Genomic DNA, 15753 nt, shown 5'->3' on the forward strand with positions numbered 1-15753 from the left:
TTCTTTCATAAGATGGATGACTCTTGAATAACTTAAGCATTAAATGCTTTGACTTATTTTGACCTGGTATTAAATTTTGCAGTTTGCTGGAGTGGACAGCTGTAATGAATTAATGCTAAATAATAAAATAATAGTTTACTAAAATAATAAATCTTCTGCCTCTAGGAGAATTATGGTTATACAAAATAAAAATGCAATTTGGTTGATGAATTAAGATGTTTCCCAATTAAAAAGCTATACTAGTAATCCTTGACTTACACACAATTGAGCCCAAAATTCTGTTGCTAAGTGAGACCATTGTTAAGTGAGCCTTGCTTCATTTTACAACCTTTCTTACCACTGTTGTTAAGGGAATCACTGCAGCTGTTAAGTTAGTAACATGGTTGTTGAGTGAATCTGGCTTCGCCATGGACTTTGCTTTGTCAGGTCACAAAAGATGATCACATGACCCTGGGACACAGCAAGTATCATAAATGCAAGATTGCATTTGCAAAAATCCTTTTCCAAAATGCTTTGCTGAATTCAGTTGGCAAGCATCTGAATTTTGATCATGTGACCAGGGGGTCATAAGTGAGGAAAAGGTCATAAGTTCCTTTTTTCAGTGCTGTAATAACTTCAAATGATCACTAAATGAATGGTTGCAGGTGAAGGACCTTCCTATAGCTCAATCCATGTTTGAATGCAGGTTTAATTCATCACCATTTTATTTAAAAAATTATCAGATCCCTGAACTATATTAGGATGATCAGTGACTAGATGATGATTAGCATCTGGTAGAGGTGCAAGGTTGGACTGAAAATACATTGTTGAGAACAGAAAAGGTACTATCGATATGTCCCTGCCCAAAGTTTCTTTTAAAATGAAGGATGGGAAAAAAGTTTGTACCATTCAGTAAATGTATGACTTAATTCCAGCCTCAGGACCAAACATGTCATTGTGTGAAGATGAAGCCTATTCATAAGCTGGATCATCAATCAGTCAATTGCCTCTCTGGGTCACTGTGACTGTTTTGAAACCTGACTTTAATCAGTGTTAGTCACAACTTCACTTCCATCGCTTCCAGTGGATTAAATCATGTGGCAGTCTAAAATCCTGGAGAATGTACATCATCCCAAGAAATCTGCAAATGTTTTCTGACCTGCATAATTTAAAATTGCATCTTGTCTCCAATGTGTTTTATGTTCTGCTTTCTTGACTGAGTTTTCTAGTTCACTTCGACCTTGCAGAACAGGTTATTGTTTTTTTTGTGCTTTCAAAGCACACTGTCAGTGTTAATGAGCCCTTCCCACTGCAAGCTAAACAAATCTGGCCTGTTGATCCTCCATATTGCTCTCACTTTGGTTGTTTTCAGTCGGCTTGCAAGGAGCAAGGCAGAGAATCACCCTCTCCAATTACAAATAAAGGGCCACACACAGTGGTGGGATTCAACCCATTTAACCAACTGGTTTGCTTGAACCAGTCTGAACCAGCTGAATCCCATCCCTGGCCACACACCAGCCACTGCAGGCACATTCTTCCAAAGATGTCAGGTTTTGTGCCTCTTTCTGTTGTGCCTCCCCTGGACTGCAGGCATGGAGGTGAGAAACATTGAGGATAACTTTAGGAACTGTTGGAAGAAATGTCTTTCTGGGTTCAGCTCCAAGTGGGGGGAAAAGACACTGGAGGCATGGAGGCTGCTTAGAAAGATGGTTTAATGGAGGACAGGACCTTATGTCTTGAGGTCCTGGGGAAAAAGGTGATCACATGCTTCCAGGTGTTGGGTGAAAAAGAAAGGGGCGAGGGAGGGGCTTGCAGGGCTTTTATAATCTGTTCTGACCCACCTATCTGCCTCTTGCTCCTGTGCAAGAAATGTATTCTGATTGGTTGTCAGACTCACATGCGGCCATGCAGGGGCAACTCTCTAGACTGAGTCCAGGTTTGGTTGAATTCTCAGATGCCATGTGGTCAGTTGAGTAAAGGGCCAATATTGTTGAATTCTCAGATGCCATATGATCAGTTGAGTAAAGGGCCAATATTATCATGCCTTAATCCCATCTCCCTGGAGCTGAAGGGGAAAACTCTTTATTATGTAAAGGGACTATCTCAGGCTTTAATGGCTCATGGACAAAGTAGGTGGGGGCAGGAAGCTGCAGGAAGAGTTACTTTGTCTTTTTGAAACATGTTTCTTCCTTTTCACATCCAGAAAAATATTCTGCCTTTTCAATATTTCCTAGGATATTTCATTTTTCTAGGAGAGGGGTGGGTTTTAACTTCCTACAGAATAAAGACAGATTCTTTCCCGGTATGGCAAGATTAGTCCCGCTTTAGGCATGAAAGTCAGCCAGTCACTTCTTCTCAGCCCATCACCTCACAAGGTGGCTGTAGTGGGGAAAATAGGAAGACATAGGAGTATTAGATATGTTCACTGCCTTGAATTACTTATAAAAAAAATAAAAGCTGTGTTTTTTTCTGCCTGTGTCTGTATGGAAATACTATTCACAATATAGTCATAGTTAAATTAAAAGGACAAATTCTGTGCTAAGAATTATAATGAACAGAACTGAAAGTAATATCTAGTATCTTAATTTGATGTGGCTACATTTGGAATACGGTCTGTGGTACTGATTACCCTATTTCAAAAATTCTGATTACATTGCCCATAATCTCTCTTTTAGAAGAAAATTAAGGAGGATCAAGAGTTTCTCTTTGAAGAAATAGCAACATGTTTCAGACTTTTGTTCTGAAAACTACTGGCTAAGCTATTTGAAAATATTTATTTGTATCTCGCCTTTATTGTTTTTACAAATAACTCAAGGCAGTGAATATATCCAACATGGTTTCTCTCTCCTATTTTCCCCACAACCACCACCCTGTAAGGTATATATTATAAAATTATGAATGGGTGATAAAATCAGGTCAGATGAAAGAAGGTATCTCATACAATGATTAAGTTTGTGAAATTAGTACAGTTTATGATTGTGACTTGTTCATTGTTTAGGAGCTCCCAGCAGCTAGAAGGCAAAAGCATGAGAAGGTTCATGTCCTGTTTGATTTCATAATTATTTATTTATATTTTGTGCTTCTAGATTTCTAGACTCTCCCTCAATGAGGGATCTGGATGATGTACAGTATACTACTTTTTGTAGATGGTTAGGAGGAAAATGGTGAACTAGTTAGGTCCTTGGTATAATCCAGTCTGGATTGTTCCTATTTACATAAATTTAGCAAACAAAGCAAATTTTTCTTTTGTCTATTTTATTGATAAAATGATGCTTATGCTTGGGAATCTGTAGGGTAATAATATCTAACCTGCAAAAAATGCATACAACTAATGAATACATACAAAAAGCTCTAGCACAATGCTTTCTATGTTGAGATTATCTCATATGGAAGCTGTAGGGCTTTTCTTCAGCAAAAACATGTTAAAATTTGCTAGTGAGCCCTGTCTTGCCACAGGCATGATGCCCACAAATGATGCTCTCTTTTACACTAGAAATAGGGCACACTGAGAGCAGGGAATAACGATTTTCCCTCCCACCAAATATTACCAGCTAGCAAGAAAATATGTATTGATTATTTTTCTTACTATGGATGGAGAGAGTGATTGATAGGCAAATTAATGGCTAGATTAATGTTTCTCAACCATAGCAATTTTAAATGTGGATTTAAACTTTCAGAATTCCCTAGCTAGCATTCTTCCTGGGAAATTCTAATGTGGGAACAACTAAGGATGACTGTAAACTGTTTCAGAACTGTCCTGGAGATAAGATGAATGTAATTTCACGAGAGGTTGGTAGGAAAAAAATATATTATTTTAAATATCGGAAATGTACTGGGCGTCTCTATTTCAAAACCCTTGTAGTGAAGAAATACAGAACTGCAAAGAGAAGGCCATTAGCCTCTGTGGAATGTGTGCATTGGGAACATTTAAGTCTGTCCATTTCCTGGGTTGCTATAGGCTGCCAATGTGTACAAGTGTAAACATGTTTTTGCTTCTGCGTATATGAACTTAATCCAATGCTTTATGAGCCAAAAAGTTCTTTTAAGATATTCTATTGTTCCATCCAAGCTTGCCGGCAATTATTTGATCAACCTGGAAGTGGGAACCAGTGCAAACTCTTACATTCAAATTCTAATCCTGAGTAGAATTTGGAGCAAATAAAAATTGTCTTTGGAAAAGTGTGGATGCCAGGCAGTTGTAAGAATTAAATGGAGCTGGGCACTCAGATTTACTCCAGATATAATTGTTCAACTAGTATAACTCTCTGCTTTTGTCTTTCCTTTTTTCCCCATGCTGTCCCTCCGGCAAAACATTCAACTATCAGGACTGTAATATATTTTATTAAAACACATTAATTAAAGAGGTCACATTTAAACATTATTTGAGCTTAAAAACGTCTTCAGTACTTAAGTTCAAATACTAATAAAACCATATTATTCCCCTTTCTCTTGCAGATAATGCTTCTCTTGAAGATTGAATTAGTGCAAATTGTCATGAAATTAAATAGCTAAGTTTTCTTTAATATTGAAGTGTTTTTCAGCCAAGGCTTACTTGGTGTTTCAGTGGCCTATAAGGTACCAGAAGAAAAATACATTTGATTAAATTGCTTGCAAGCCTAGAGTCGCTGTGAGTAGGCAGCCATATAAATATCCTAAATATATAAATATAATCAACATTTAAACTGAGCTAAACTTAAAAACAAATTTAAAATTAACATTGCCCTGTTTGGTCTTTTTTTTTTATGAATCACTAAAAATTAGAATCTGGTGACAAATTTAGGATTGGTTCTGGAAGTGACAACCAAGGCTTTTTGGCATTGCATTAAGTTTGGAGTCTTCTGGTTTTTCTCTCCTGATAAGGTTCTGTGCAAATTGGTGGAGAGCATATCATGAGAGTCCAGGATTTGATTCACAAGAAGTGCCAATTGCTGTGGCAAAGGTGTTTTTCAAAAGGCAATTAGACTTCGTTTTTTTTTCTTTGAAAACATTTCACTTCTCATCCAAAAAGCTTCTTCAGTTCTGATTGAATGGTGGGGATTTTGTTTTGTTTTATAATGTCATGTTTGGAATATTGCCAACAAATCCTGGCCTTTTGTGCTAGAGTCCCAACATCCGTTGCAAATTCATAAGTCATATAATGTTGTGTCATTTGTCTCTCTGATGATGCACACAATTTGACAGACTCGGGGTTTTTCTCACCATTGCATTGAAGGGCCCTCTGCCCATTCCTGAGTTGACAATACATTTATTTATTTTTCTTTTGCCACTGCTGCCCTCTGACTTTCCCCAAAGTTTATGGTAATATATTTTATATAAATTAAAGCTATCTTTAGATAATATTGAATTTAACGCTAGTACCGCGAAGGATGAATTAATGCTGTTTCACTCATGGGCTGTGGATGAAATGAAGACAAAATTAGGCCTAAAAATATGCCAAGCCACGTTTAGGCTGTGGTTAGGTGTCAGTAGGGGGAAAGCCCTGAGAGGGACAAAGATAAAGCTAACAAAAGATGTCTCATTTTTGCGTATGTTTTGACTGAAGCTAGTAAGACAGCTATGATTTAGATGGATTAGTTTCTCGTAGGATCATTTCATGCATTATACTTCCTATGCTTACATTTTACATTTTTAAAATAAGACAAATAAGAGGATTGGGCTGTTGTATTTATTCACCTGAGAACCAGGTTGATGCAGTATGCTGACTACCAAGCATTGGGTCGTTGCAATGTATAATGTGGGATAACCATAGAGTATCAGGCAGGAAGTGATAAGATTCTGTCAGCTTCTTAATTAAGGCTTTTGAAGATAGTTTTCTAAGATGATAAAGCAGCTTACTTTTTCAAGGAGGGATTTTATTTGGAATGGAATCTCTTCTTCCCAAAGGTGCTTTTTCAGGAGGCAACTGCACTTTCTTGTTTTTCTTTGAAGATGTTTCACCGCTCATCCAAGAAGTTTCTTCAGCTCTAACTGAATGGTGGGGAATGGAATAATTTACACTCCTTGCAGACAGCTGGTCATTTGCATTCTTTTAGAGAGTCATTGAAGCCACTTGGAGGTTTATCTGTGTCCTTAGGGTCACCTGAGCAGTGCAAATGGGTGTGGAGCCTTGGCTGCACAATGTTTTCTGTCCTGTGTCCCTTCACTGTTGAAGATAGGCACAGGTTGTTGGGGATGAGTCTGTTGTCTACATCTCAAACTGAAGCACAAATGGTTCCCGCAGTCTGCAATTTTTCTGGAAATCCCTTCCTCCCTTCCTCCTCAGAATTAAAACTTGACCTATCCATCTAAAGAGTTTGCCCTTGTACTGGAGTGCAAATCTGGAAGTAGTTATACTAGTATTCACTAGTTACAAGGATGTCTTTTTTGCACAACTTTGATTTTTCAAGTCATTTACTTGACTACTGTGATAGGTTTGCTCTCCTATCCTGCTACTTTGGGATCCATCTAAATATCCTAAAGCAGGGATGTCAAACTCATGTCGTCACAGCGGCTTTACATGAGATACTGGAACTTTCTCCCCTTCACTAAACTGTCTGGGGCCAACATGTGAGACGCATCAGGTCCATGGCCTGCGAGTTTGACACCCCTGGTCTAAAATGTTACAGCTTTTTCCTGATCTCTTGGCTTTGGTGCTGTGGGGAAAGTAGTGCAATACATCTGCAATAAAGGAAAAATGGTATGGTATGGCATCAGCAACAGGATATTCACAGGGAGGATGAAAAAAGGCACAATGGCAGCTGTAGCAGTGAAAGTGAAGCCCTATCCCTTTATATGTGCATATCATGGTGACAAATACAAATGGGTCTTTGTGCTGCCACCATCACCATCTTAGTTTTATTGGACTCTCCTGAAGATGCCACTGCCTGTTAATATGGAAGAGCCACTCAATTTTGTACATTCTTGTCCAGCACTTTCTGCAGACATGAGTGACTCAGGTCCAGTTTATTTAATCATAGTTTTTCATAACATTTAGCAGCAATGTAGTGGTTTATCTTTTTATCTAATGGTAGATGTCAAATTGCTTCATCTGCTGGCTGCTTTATTTTCATTTGGTATTGGTTGTGTTCTTTGTTGGTTTTGTTTTTTTTTTAAAGTGGTCCAGGTTTCCAAGCAAGGTGTGTGTGTGTGTACATGTACATGTAATGACGTCCATGTAATGCTACATGAATAAAATGAACATGCATTGTTTTGCTAGCAGCCTCAAGTATTATGTCTTTATATTCAGTTCATGTTCATCTGAGCAAAACACCCATAACCAATTACTGTCCCCTACACAGATGTCAGTTGATAATAAATTTTCTTCCTGTTTAAATTGTTTAAACATTTATGAAACTGTATTGCATCACTAATAATGCTAGAGAAATATCTGTTCATCACACCAAGGATTAACAGATGCTCTGCAAAAGGGAATCATGACATTGTTTACTAAAACATGATCGCCTCACCTTATCTGGAAGGCATGTCAAGGATGAATTGTGGCTGCAGAATTCAAGGACATAAAACATGTTCCCCTACAGAGTTGCCCTGTATTTGTTTGTGACCTTTATTGTTATAACCGTAATATTATAATCTCTTACTGTGTTAGTAATTAGTTGGTAACTGCAGTGTGGTTTTGAATTCATCTTGGAGGAGGAAATTTCATTTTCATGTCAGCTGGAAAAGAAAGGGATGAGGGGAGGAACTGGCTGAGAGAACTCCCTCTTGTGGAGAACCAGGCTGCATCTTCTGGAAACATCTGAGCCCCAAGTAATGGAAGCGTGAGGTTCTACCAGCATCTTCACCAATATTTTGTACTCTTGGCATTTCTGAATATATTCCATATTCAATTAGGCTTTTAAATGTTAAATGTTCAGTGAAGATAGAACATTTCATGCCCATCTTATGATTGCATACAGCTATCTGTGGGATAAGAAAAGATCAACTTAGCAGGAATTTCTGACTTTGCCTTCTCCCTGTTTGGCTTCAGGCCCACCCATCTACCCAACGAGTTCAAAAATAGACAATGGCTTGATCCGTGTGGGAAGGCTGGCTCTGTGAGGTTGGGAATGAGATGACACAATAAGTTAATGAGCCTGCTAGTGACTTTAAGCCATTGACCTATAGGAAAGGAACTGAGTAACTTTTTTCTTTCCGCTGCTGGTTGCCATTTCTCTCAGTCAGTCTCTAGTCAGTCTCTTCTGTGTTGTATTTCCAGCAAAGAGTTTCCTCTGTACTTTATTTTCTGACAATAGTGATCGTTCCCCCGAATCCCAGCAGGTATGATCCTTCCTGATTGAAGATCTTACCTGGTAGCTGTGTAGAGAATCCCACTGACTAGTTAGTGCTGATGCTGTCTGATAAACATCCAGAAGGACGACTTAACGTCTCTTAACTGTTCTGCTCTGTCCTTAGAATCATAGCAACACTTTATTACAGTAATTGACCATAATAAAATAAGAAATTGTGAAACAGCAAATAACTAACAAAATAAAATGCAATAATTATAAAACCCATGAGGTCAAACATGAGAGAGTGCCGGGGGCGGGAGAGAGATTCTCAAGCAATGCAACACTTGAATTTGTTGGAATAATTGGTCTCAACAGCCAGAGCTAAAAAGATGGTTTGTGATAATTATGATGGGCTGAGGATGCTATTTACGAATGTAATGGTTAGTGAAATGGCCAACCATTGTATTCTTCAGGATCAATTTATTATCTTGAAAGAGAGCCAGAATTTGAAGTGATTTTCCTTGTGAAGGCCAGCCTCTACAAATGGCTTATCTTCATAGTAACATTATTTTTCACAATATATTCCTAGGAAATTCACATTCTGTTTTCCTTTTTGAATTTTTACATTCAGTAAAGGCTAAAGCATCTTTTACTATAACTTAAAATTATGTTGTATTATTATGTAAATATGATTATGGAACTCCACCACACAGTGACTTGATTTTTAAATCTCCAGGTCTCCCAGGGTCTCCTTAGTTTTTAAATATCAAATAGTCCCTTCCGATATATGAAAGGAGGCAGTGCAAGTGCATATATTGATAATGACCACTAATCTCAAGTGGGATATGTGAAGTGCAGGACTGAGTTTATGCTTTGCAAGTCCCCTGCTCTCAATAGTCAATGTTCCACTGAATTATATAATATTCTTGGATATAAGCAGAGTATAGTGGGGCAAAAATCTGCTCTTTGCTCAGAGTTCTTTTTTAAAAGTGAAATTCTTTAAAAAGCTAGATTCATAAGTGATCTCAGTAGGTTAATCAGGTAATGCGGATCTATTCTCTCTTAATGCTTCTTGTTGATTCACTTTTGTTTTTATCTGCTCCTTTGCTGTAGCAAAGGTACTCCCTTTATGTTACCTTGCAGCAGTCTCACAGGATATACAGGTGAAACTCCAAAAATTAGAATATTGTGCAAAGGTTCATTTATTTCAGTAATGCAACTTAAAAGGTGAAACTAATATAGGAGAGGACTCATTACATGCAAAGCAAGATAGTTCAAGCCGTGATTTGTCATAATTGTGATGATTATGGTGTACAACTCATGAAAACCCCAAATCCACCATCTCAGAAAATTAGAATATTATATGCAAGCAATAAAACAAGGATTGTACATAGAACAATATCGGACCTCTGAAAAGTATAAGCATGCATATGTACTCAGTACTTGGTTTGGGCCCCTTTTGCAGCAATTACTGCCTCAATGCGGCGTGACATGGAAGCTATCGGCCTGTGGCACTGCTGAAGTGTTATGGAAGACCAGGATGCTTCAATAGTGGCCTTCAACTCTTCTGCATTGTTCTGTCTCATGTCTATCATCTTTCTCTTGGCAATGTTCAGGTCAGGTGAGTTTGCTTGCCAATGAAGCACAGTAATCCCATGGTAATCGAACCAGATTTTGGTGCTTTTGGCAGTGTGGGCAGCTGGAAAATGAAGTCAGCATCCCCATAAAGCTCGTCTGTGGAAGGAAGCATGAAGTGCTCCAAAATCTCCTGGTAGACAGCTGCGTTGACCCTGATCTTAATGAAGCACAGTGGTCCAAAGTCCTGTTGCTCAGTGGTCCAAAGTCCTCTTTTCTGATGAGAGCAACTTTTTTGCATCTCATTTGGAAACCAAGGACCCAGAGTATGGAGGAAGAATGGAGAGGCCACTCAAGCACAGTAATCCCACGGTCATTGAACCAGGTTTTAGTGCTTTTGGCAAAAGCACTCTCATCAGAAAAGAGGACTTTGGACACTGAGCAACAGGACTTTGGACCACTGTGCTTCAAGAGCTGAAGGCTGCTGTTGAAGCATCCTGGTCTTCCATAACACCTCAGCAGTGCCGCAGGCTGATAGCTTCCATGCCACACCGCATTGAGGCAGTAATTGCTGCAAAAGGGGCCCAAACTAAGTACTGAGTACATATGCATGCTTATACTTTTCAGAGGTCTGATATCGTTCTATGTACAATCCTTGTTTTATTGATTGCATGTAATATTCTAATTTTCTGAGATTGTGGATTTGGGGTTTTCATGAGCTGTATGCCATAATCATCACAATTATGACAAATCACAGCTTGAACTATCTTGCTTTGCATGTAATGAGACTTAACTCATATATTAGTTTCACCTTTTAAGTTGCATTACTGAAATAAATGAACTTTTGCACGATATTTTAATTTTTCGAGTTTCACCTGTAAAATGTAAAGCTAATAAATGAAACAAATGAAAAGTAGGTCCAACTGGCTGTTTGAGATACAGGGATGAGTCCGCGCTCCAAGGAACTAGAAGAAGGACATTATGGAAAAGTATTGTTCATTTTTGCCTGAGTCTTATTTCTCACTTGTGGGCTTTGGTTTTTTTCAGATCCGCTGGCTCCCTCCCTCAGAGGCTACTTCTCAGGGCTGGAAGTCCCGTCAGTTCTGCTGAATCCTGTGTGAGTAGAGCACAAGCACCACTTGCCAGAGGCTCCAGTTGATCACCAGGGGGAGTCCAAGGGCTGTGGCTTTTGGTTTTTTTGTGCTGTGTGTGTGTAGAATGAATGTCTGGACCTGTGATTACTCACTCACAGCTATTCCCTTCCCTCCTGTCTCCATATGTCTTCTCTCTGAAAAACCACCCTTTGACAATTTGGAGGGGACAGATTTTTTGTCCTAGGGCATAATTTTATTACTAGTAATAATAATATTATTAATATTCTGGAAGCTTAACTCAGCATACACTGGAGTCCTCTTAATTGTTAATTAGGAGAAACTGGACCAGGACAGTGATGATTGAAAATCATGGGTTCAAGTGGGAACTAAACTCTGCGTTTCTTCAAGTCCAAGCTCAACACCTTAACCATTGACTTAAATTAAATGAAATGGCAGAAATTAGAAGTTGTAATGCCTTTCAAATGACATGTGCAAGAAAAAACATTTTATGCACATTTTTTCTCATGGTAAAAAAAATAGGGGAACAGGGCTAAACCTTATTTTAACATTTTAACCTAATATTAATCAGTTATAATGGATGGCGGAATGAGCTGAGCTTGCTGAAAGTAATAAAAGAAAATAATTATAAATTTAAGGCCCTAATCATGTAGGCTAGAGGGTATTTTTGGAATGTTAAGGCCATTGCAGTGAATTAAATCTGATGATGTTCCTCAGATATCACAACAAAAGACAAAATATGTGGCTTTCTATAGTTGCCCACCTTGCCTATGATGGGAGCTTTCCAAGCAGTCTCTTTTGTAAAGATTGCGTTCCCACATGAGGACCTCAAGATGTTTTCATCTCTTGTGATTAGTTATCCCCCATTCTTTTAGGGATATAAATAATCCCTTCCCTGTGTGCATGAGACCCCTGTAATACGTGGGTTAAAGGGTTAGGAAGAAGGGAGTCCTATTTTGCCTGGGTTCCGGACAGGTAGAGAGCGGTCTTAAGATGATCTGAAAGAGCAATAACACTTAGACTTATATACTGCTTCACAGTGCTTTGCAGCCCTCTCTAAACCATTTGCAGAATCAGCATATTGTCCCCAATAATCTGGGTGCTCATTTTACCCACCTCAGAAGGATGGAAAGCTGAGTCAGCCTTGACTCAGTGAGAATCAAACTGCTGGCAGTTGGCAGAATTAGCCTTGGTGTAACCATTACACCACCATGGCTCTTACTTGAATGTTAGAATAGACAAATGATACATACTTACAATGTCGAGGGTTCATGTACAAACTACAAACTACAAACAAACTACGAACAATTCCATCTACCCTCTGGCTAAGAAGAACCCAAGCCAGCCTCTTTGATTTTTGCAGCTTTTTGTTTCTGAACCAAAGAGGATTATTCACCAGTTCTCTCTCTCTATTTTTAGATTATTTTTAGCCAAATAAAACATGTTTTAAAAAAACAACAATAACAAAAAATAAAACTTCACTGGCTGAGATTCAGGGTTGGAAAGCTATAAATCAAGGGTACATGCTCACAGGACTATTGAAGGATAGAGGCCACGGGGTGAAAAAAAGAAGAAAATGCAAGCTGAATTTAGTTCTGTAAATAAAATGGGACAATTTAAGAATGCAAAGCAGTATGGCTGCCCTAATGAGCAGAAAGGAGGAGGAAAAGTTTCTCCTGAGGAACTGCTGGTCTATTAGGCAGTGGTTGAAACTCAAAGTCCTCTCCCTCATCCTTTGGAGCTGTATTTTTCAGACTTCCTACAGATATTCTTTCTGCATACTATTCACCTTCCACCCCTGAAACCCTGTGGATTTGGGAATTTATGCATATTCTCATTTCAGCCCTGGGAACTGAAACTATTAGGATTCATTATCTCATGGTGTAGCCAGGTAGAACTCCAAAATGGATCGGTTGCTTTTCTTGCATCTTTTGATGACAGAAGACATGTGACAGAATACAAACTGTTGTTCAGGAAAAGGTATAGGTGTGCCACAAGTGATGTCAGATACACAATTGTGACAGTTACAGAGAATGGTTTTGGAGCTGAAAGAGGGAGGTGTCAGCATACTCAGAGGAACACATCAGATTTACAGGGACGGCAACATAATTAGGTTAAAAGAAAAACCATAATGAGCAAAACAGCTCTTAACAACATTAAAATAGAAGTAAACATGTGCAGCAGGATAAGGTGCTGACTGACTGCAGGAAAAACAAAATGGCTGGGTATGAGAATGTAATGCAGTGTACAATATTCTGAAGAGTCTTGGCAACTTGGTGGAACCTTAAAAGAAGAAAAGTGTTTTGGTGGGGATCACATACTGTGCTGCCAAAATATGGTTTCTTGATTGTGGCTCTATGTGTTATATAAATCCAGTTACTGTGGTTTATGACTTAATATGCATTTAAACCCTAATTGTGGCTCATTGAGCCATGGTGTAGCGTGACATATCAACAGTCTTTGTTGCAAATCCCAGTTAGGCAATATTATCCATTTTCCCCTCACATAAGAACTCTTTCAGATTCCATGGGACAATTTCACAACCACAACACCAGAGCATTTCTGATGCAGCTTCTACTTAATCACAAGCCAAAAAACTAGTCAGGCAAACTTCAACAATGATAATGGCTCAATAGAGGCAACCAGGAAAAATGCAGTAGTACAATGCTAAAAGGAATTTGCTGATGCAAAAGTGGGCTACCATTTCCTATTCCTTTACATTTGAGAATGTGGCTGGTTTTGGATTATGTGACAAAGTAAGTGTGTTGGCTGGAGATCTGGGAGTTGAAGGACAATATACCTAAAGGTCATCTAGTTGCACATGGTTTTGAAGAAGCTCTGTGATGTTCAGCGGCAATCTGTTGAACACCATAGAGTTTGGATGAGTTCTCTTCATGCTGTGCTTATGAGCACCCAACAAGAGACCAGTCTTTGCTGGAAATTCACTACTCAACCTTTTAGTTTGCCAAGGTGTTTTTTTTTTTGTCATGTATGAAATTGTTAAGCACCTCAGAACAAGTTGATCTTCATGTCTAAATTTTAATCATGGTTAGTCCAGTATTGGGGGAAGAGATGCTGTTCACTTTTATTTTAAATTTCTATTCCAAAGTGAATTTTGAAGTTGCTAAAAGGAGGTAAGCCAAAATGAGTACATAAAGGATTGTTAAAGAATGTAAGTTTCTAATTCCTGTAACCTTTTCTCCTTCCCTCAAATCTATCCAGCTTATTCTTGTCATATTTGAAAATCACATCACAGCCTCATTAGACAGAATATCATGATTTGCACTGGCGTTCTCTTTGCAAACTCAGTCAATGTATTTTTCCTAATATAGCAACTTTCTTTTCCCAAGCCTAAATAATTTAATCATCAGTGACTAAATGAGAATTGGCTGGTGTTTCTAAGCACAGATACAATGAGTGCAGCAGTAAGTTATTTTCATACTAGCATATTTGTGTATGAGAGGGAGAGATGTAAAAATAAGATTGAAGGACTCACAGATTTTTCTCTCCAAAACATTATGCAAACATAACCATATTTGGGAACAATTCTCTTAAGTTATTGCAACAGCAAAACCACGGAACATCTGAATGTAAAGTTCATCTTCCATAATGCATATGAATCTTGAGGCATAAAAAAGAAACCAGGCTCTTTTTTAAAAAATCAAGACAATGGAACGGTTATTTCATACACTAAAAGTATACCTGCTGGCAAAGCAACCTAGCAATGGAAAATGGCTACATGGGCCGATCCTCCTTTAGGCCGCTGTTCCTCTTTGGACAATCAGCCAATACTTCAAGTTCATCATTCTTGCTGCCTTAGATCATTTTGAGAAAGAGATCCTTGGACTCCACACACCCACCTTTTGCCAATAGGAAAGCTGCCTTTTACTGATTTCAGTATCTATCTTTGGGCAAGCAATTATTCTTTATCCTAGCCTATATCTCTGGACTGGTTGTGCAGATAACAGAGATTTATTTTTTTGATCCTATTCCACAGTTGAACAAAAGAATGGGTAGCATACATTGTTGACTAATCATTATAAAATCAAGCTAAATGTCAGCATTTCCACTGGTTTTTAACCGGATTAGTGTTTTCATTTTGCAAATAGATACCATGTAATTATAATTAATTGCTTAGTAGACTCTCCAAATTGTTTCAATCACTAGAAATCACATCATCCATAAACAAATTTATTTATATAAGTTAACTCACATTTTTGTGATTCACTATGACATTTAGCAAGTTATCATTTCCTAGTCTTGAAGAAGATAGATGTACCAATTCCACAAGATCTTCCTCTATTGCTCTAATAGCCAAATAAAATGGCCTATCTCCTATGGGTAGAAAAGGTTTCTGTAGTTCAAATGTTGGGAAACAACAGAATTAGAGCCTTTGTGTCTTTGGAAGAGCAGTTAAGATGCTACTTGTCCACAAAGCCTTCAGAGATTAAGGGTGGAGTGTAAAACTGCAGTTTTCTTGGCAAGGTTTTTCAGAAGTGATCTGCCTTTGTTCATTCCTAGGATTGAAAGAGAGGGACTGGCCCAATTGGCTTTGTGCCTAAGGCACTGGAACTCAGGTCTCCCAGTTTCTAGCTTGATGCCTCAACTACTTAGAATAGAATAGAATAGAACAGCAGAGTTGGAAGGGACTTTGGAGGTCTTCTAGTCCAGTGTTTTTCAACCTTTTTTGTGCAAAGGCACACTTTTTTCATGAAAAAAATCACAAGGCACACCACCATTAGAAAATGTTAAAAATAATTAACTCTGTGCCTATATTGACTATATATAAAGTGTTTTTCCCACGGCACACCTTACACTATGTCACGGCACACTAGTGTGCCGCGGCACAGTGGTTGAAAAACACTGTTCTAGTCCAACCC

At 38.4% G+C, this 15753-nt stretch overlaps 1 protein-coding gene across 1 annotated transcript in view; it reads left to right on the top strand.

Moving 5' to 3' along the window:
• The window catches only part of RBPMS (RNA binding protein, mRNA processing factor), a 105966-nt gene that overhangs the window by 88958 nt on the left and 1255 nt on the right, over positions 1–15753 (top strand). The window contains exon 7 of the mRNA XM_032213413.1: positions 10809–10878. Within this exon, the coding sequence (XP_032069304.1) occupies positions 10809–10871 (63 nt within the window). The 3' untranslated portion in view covers positions 10872–10878. The remainder of the gene's footprint in view (positions 1–10808; positions 10879–15753) is intronic.

The sequence above is a fragment of the Thamnophis elegans genome, chromosome 3, assembly GCF_009769535.1.
Source record: "Thamnophis elegans isolate rThaEle1 chromosome 3, rThaEle1.pri, whole genome shotgun sequence".
NCBI lineage: Eukaryota > Metazoa > Chordata > Lepidosauria > Squamata > Colubridae > Thamnophis > Thamnophis elegans.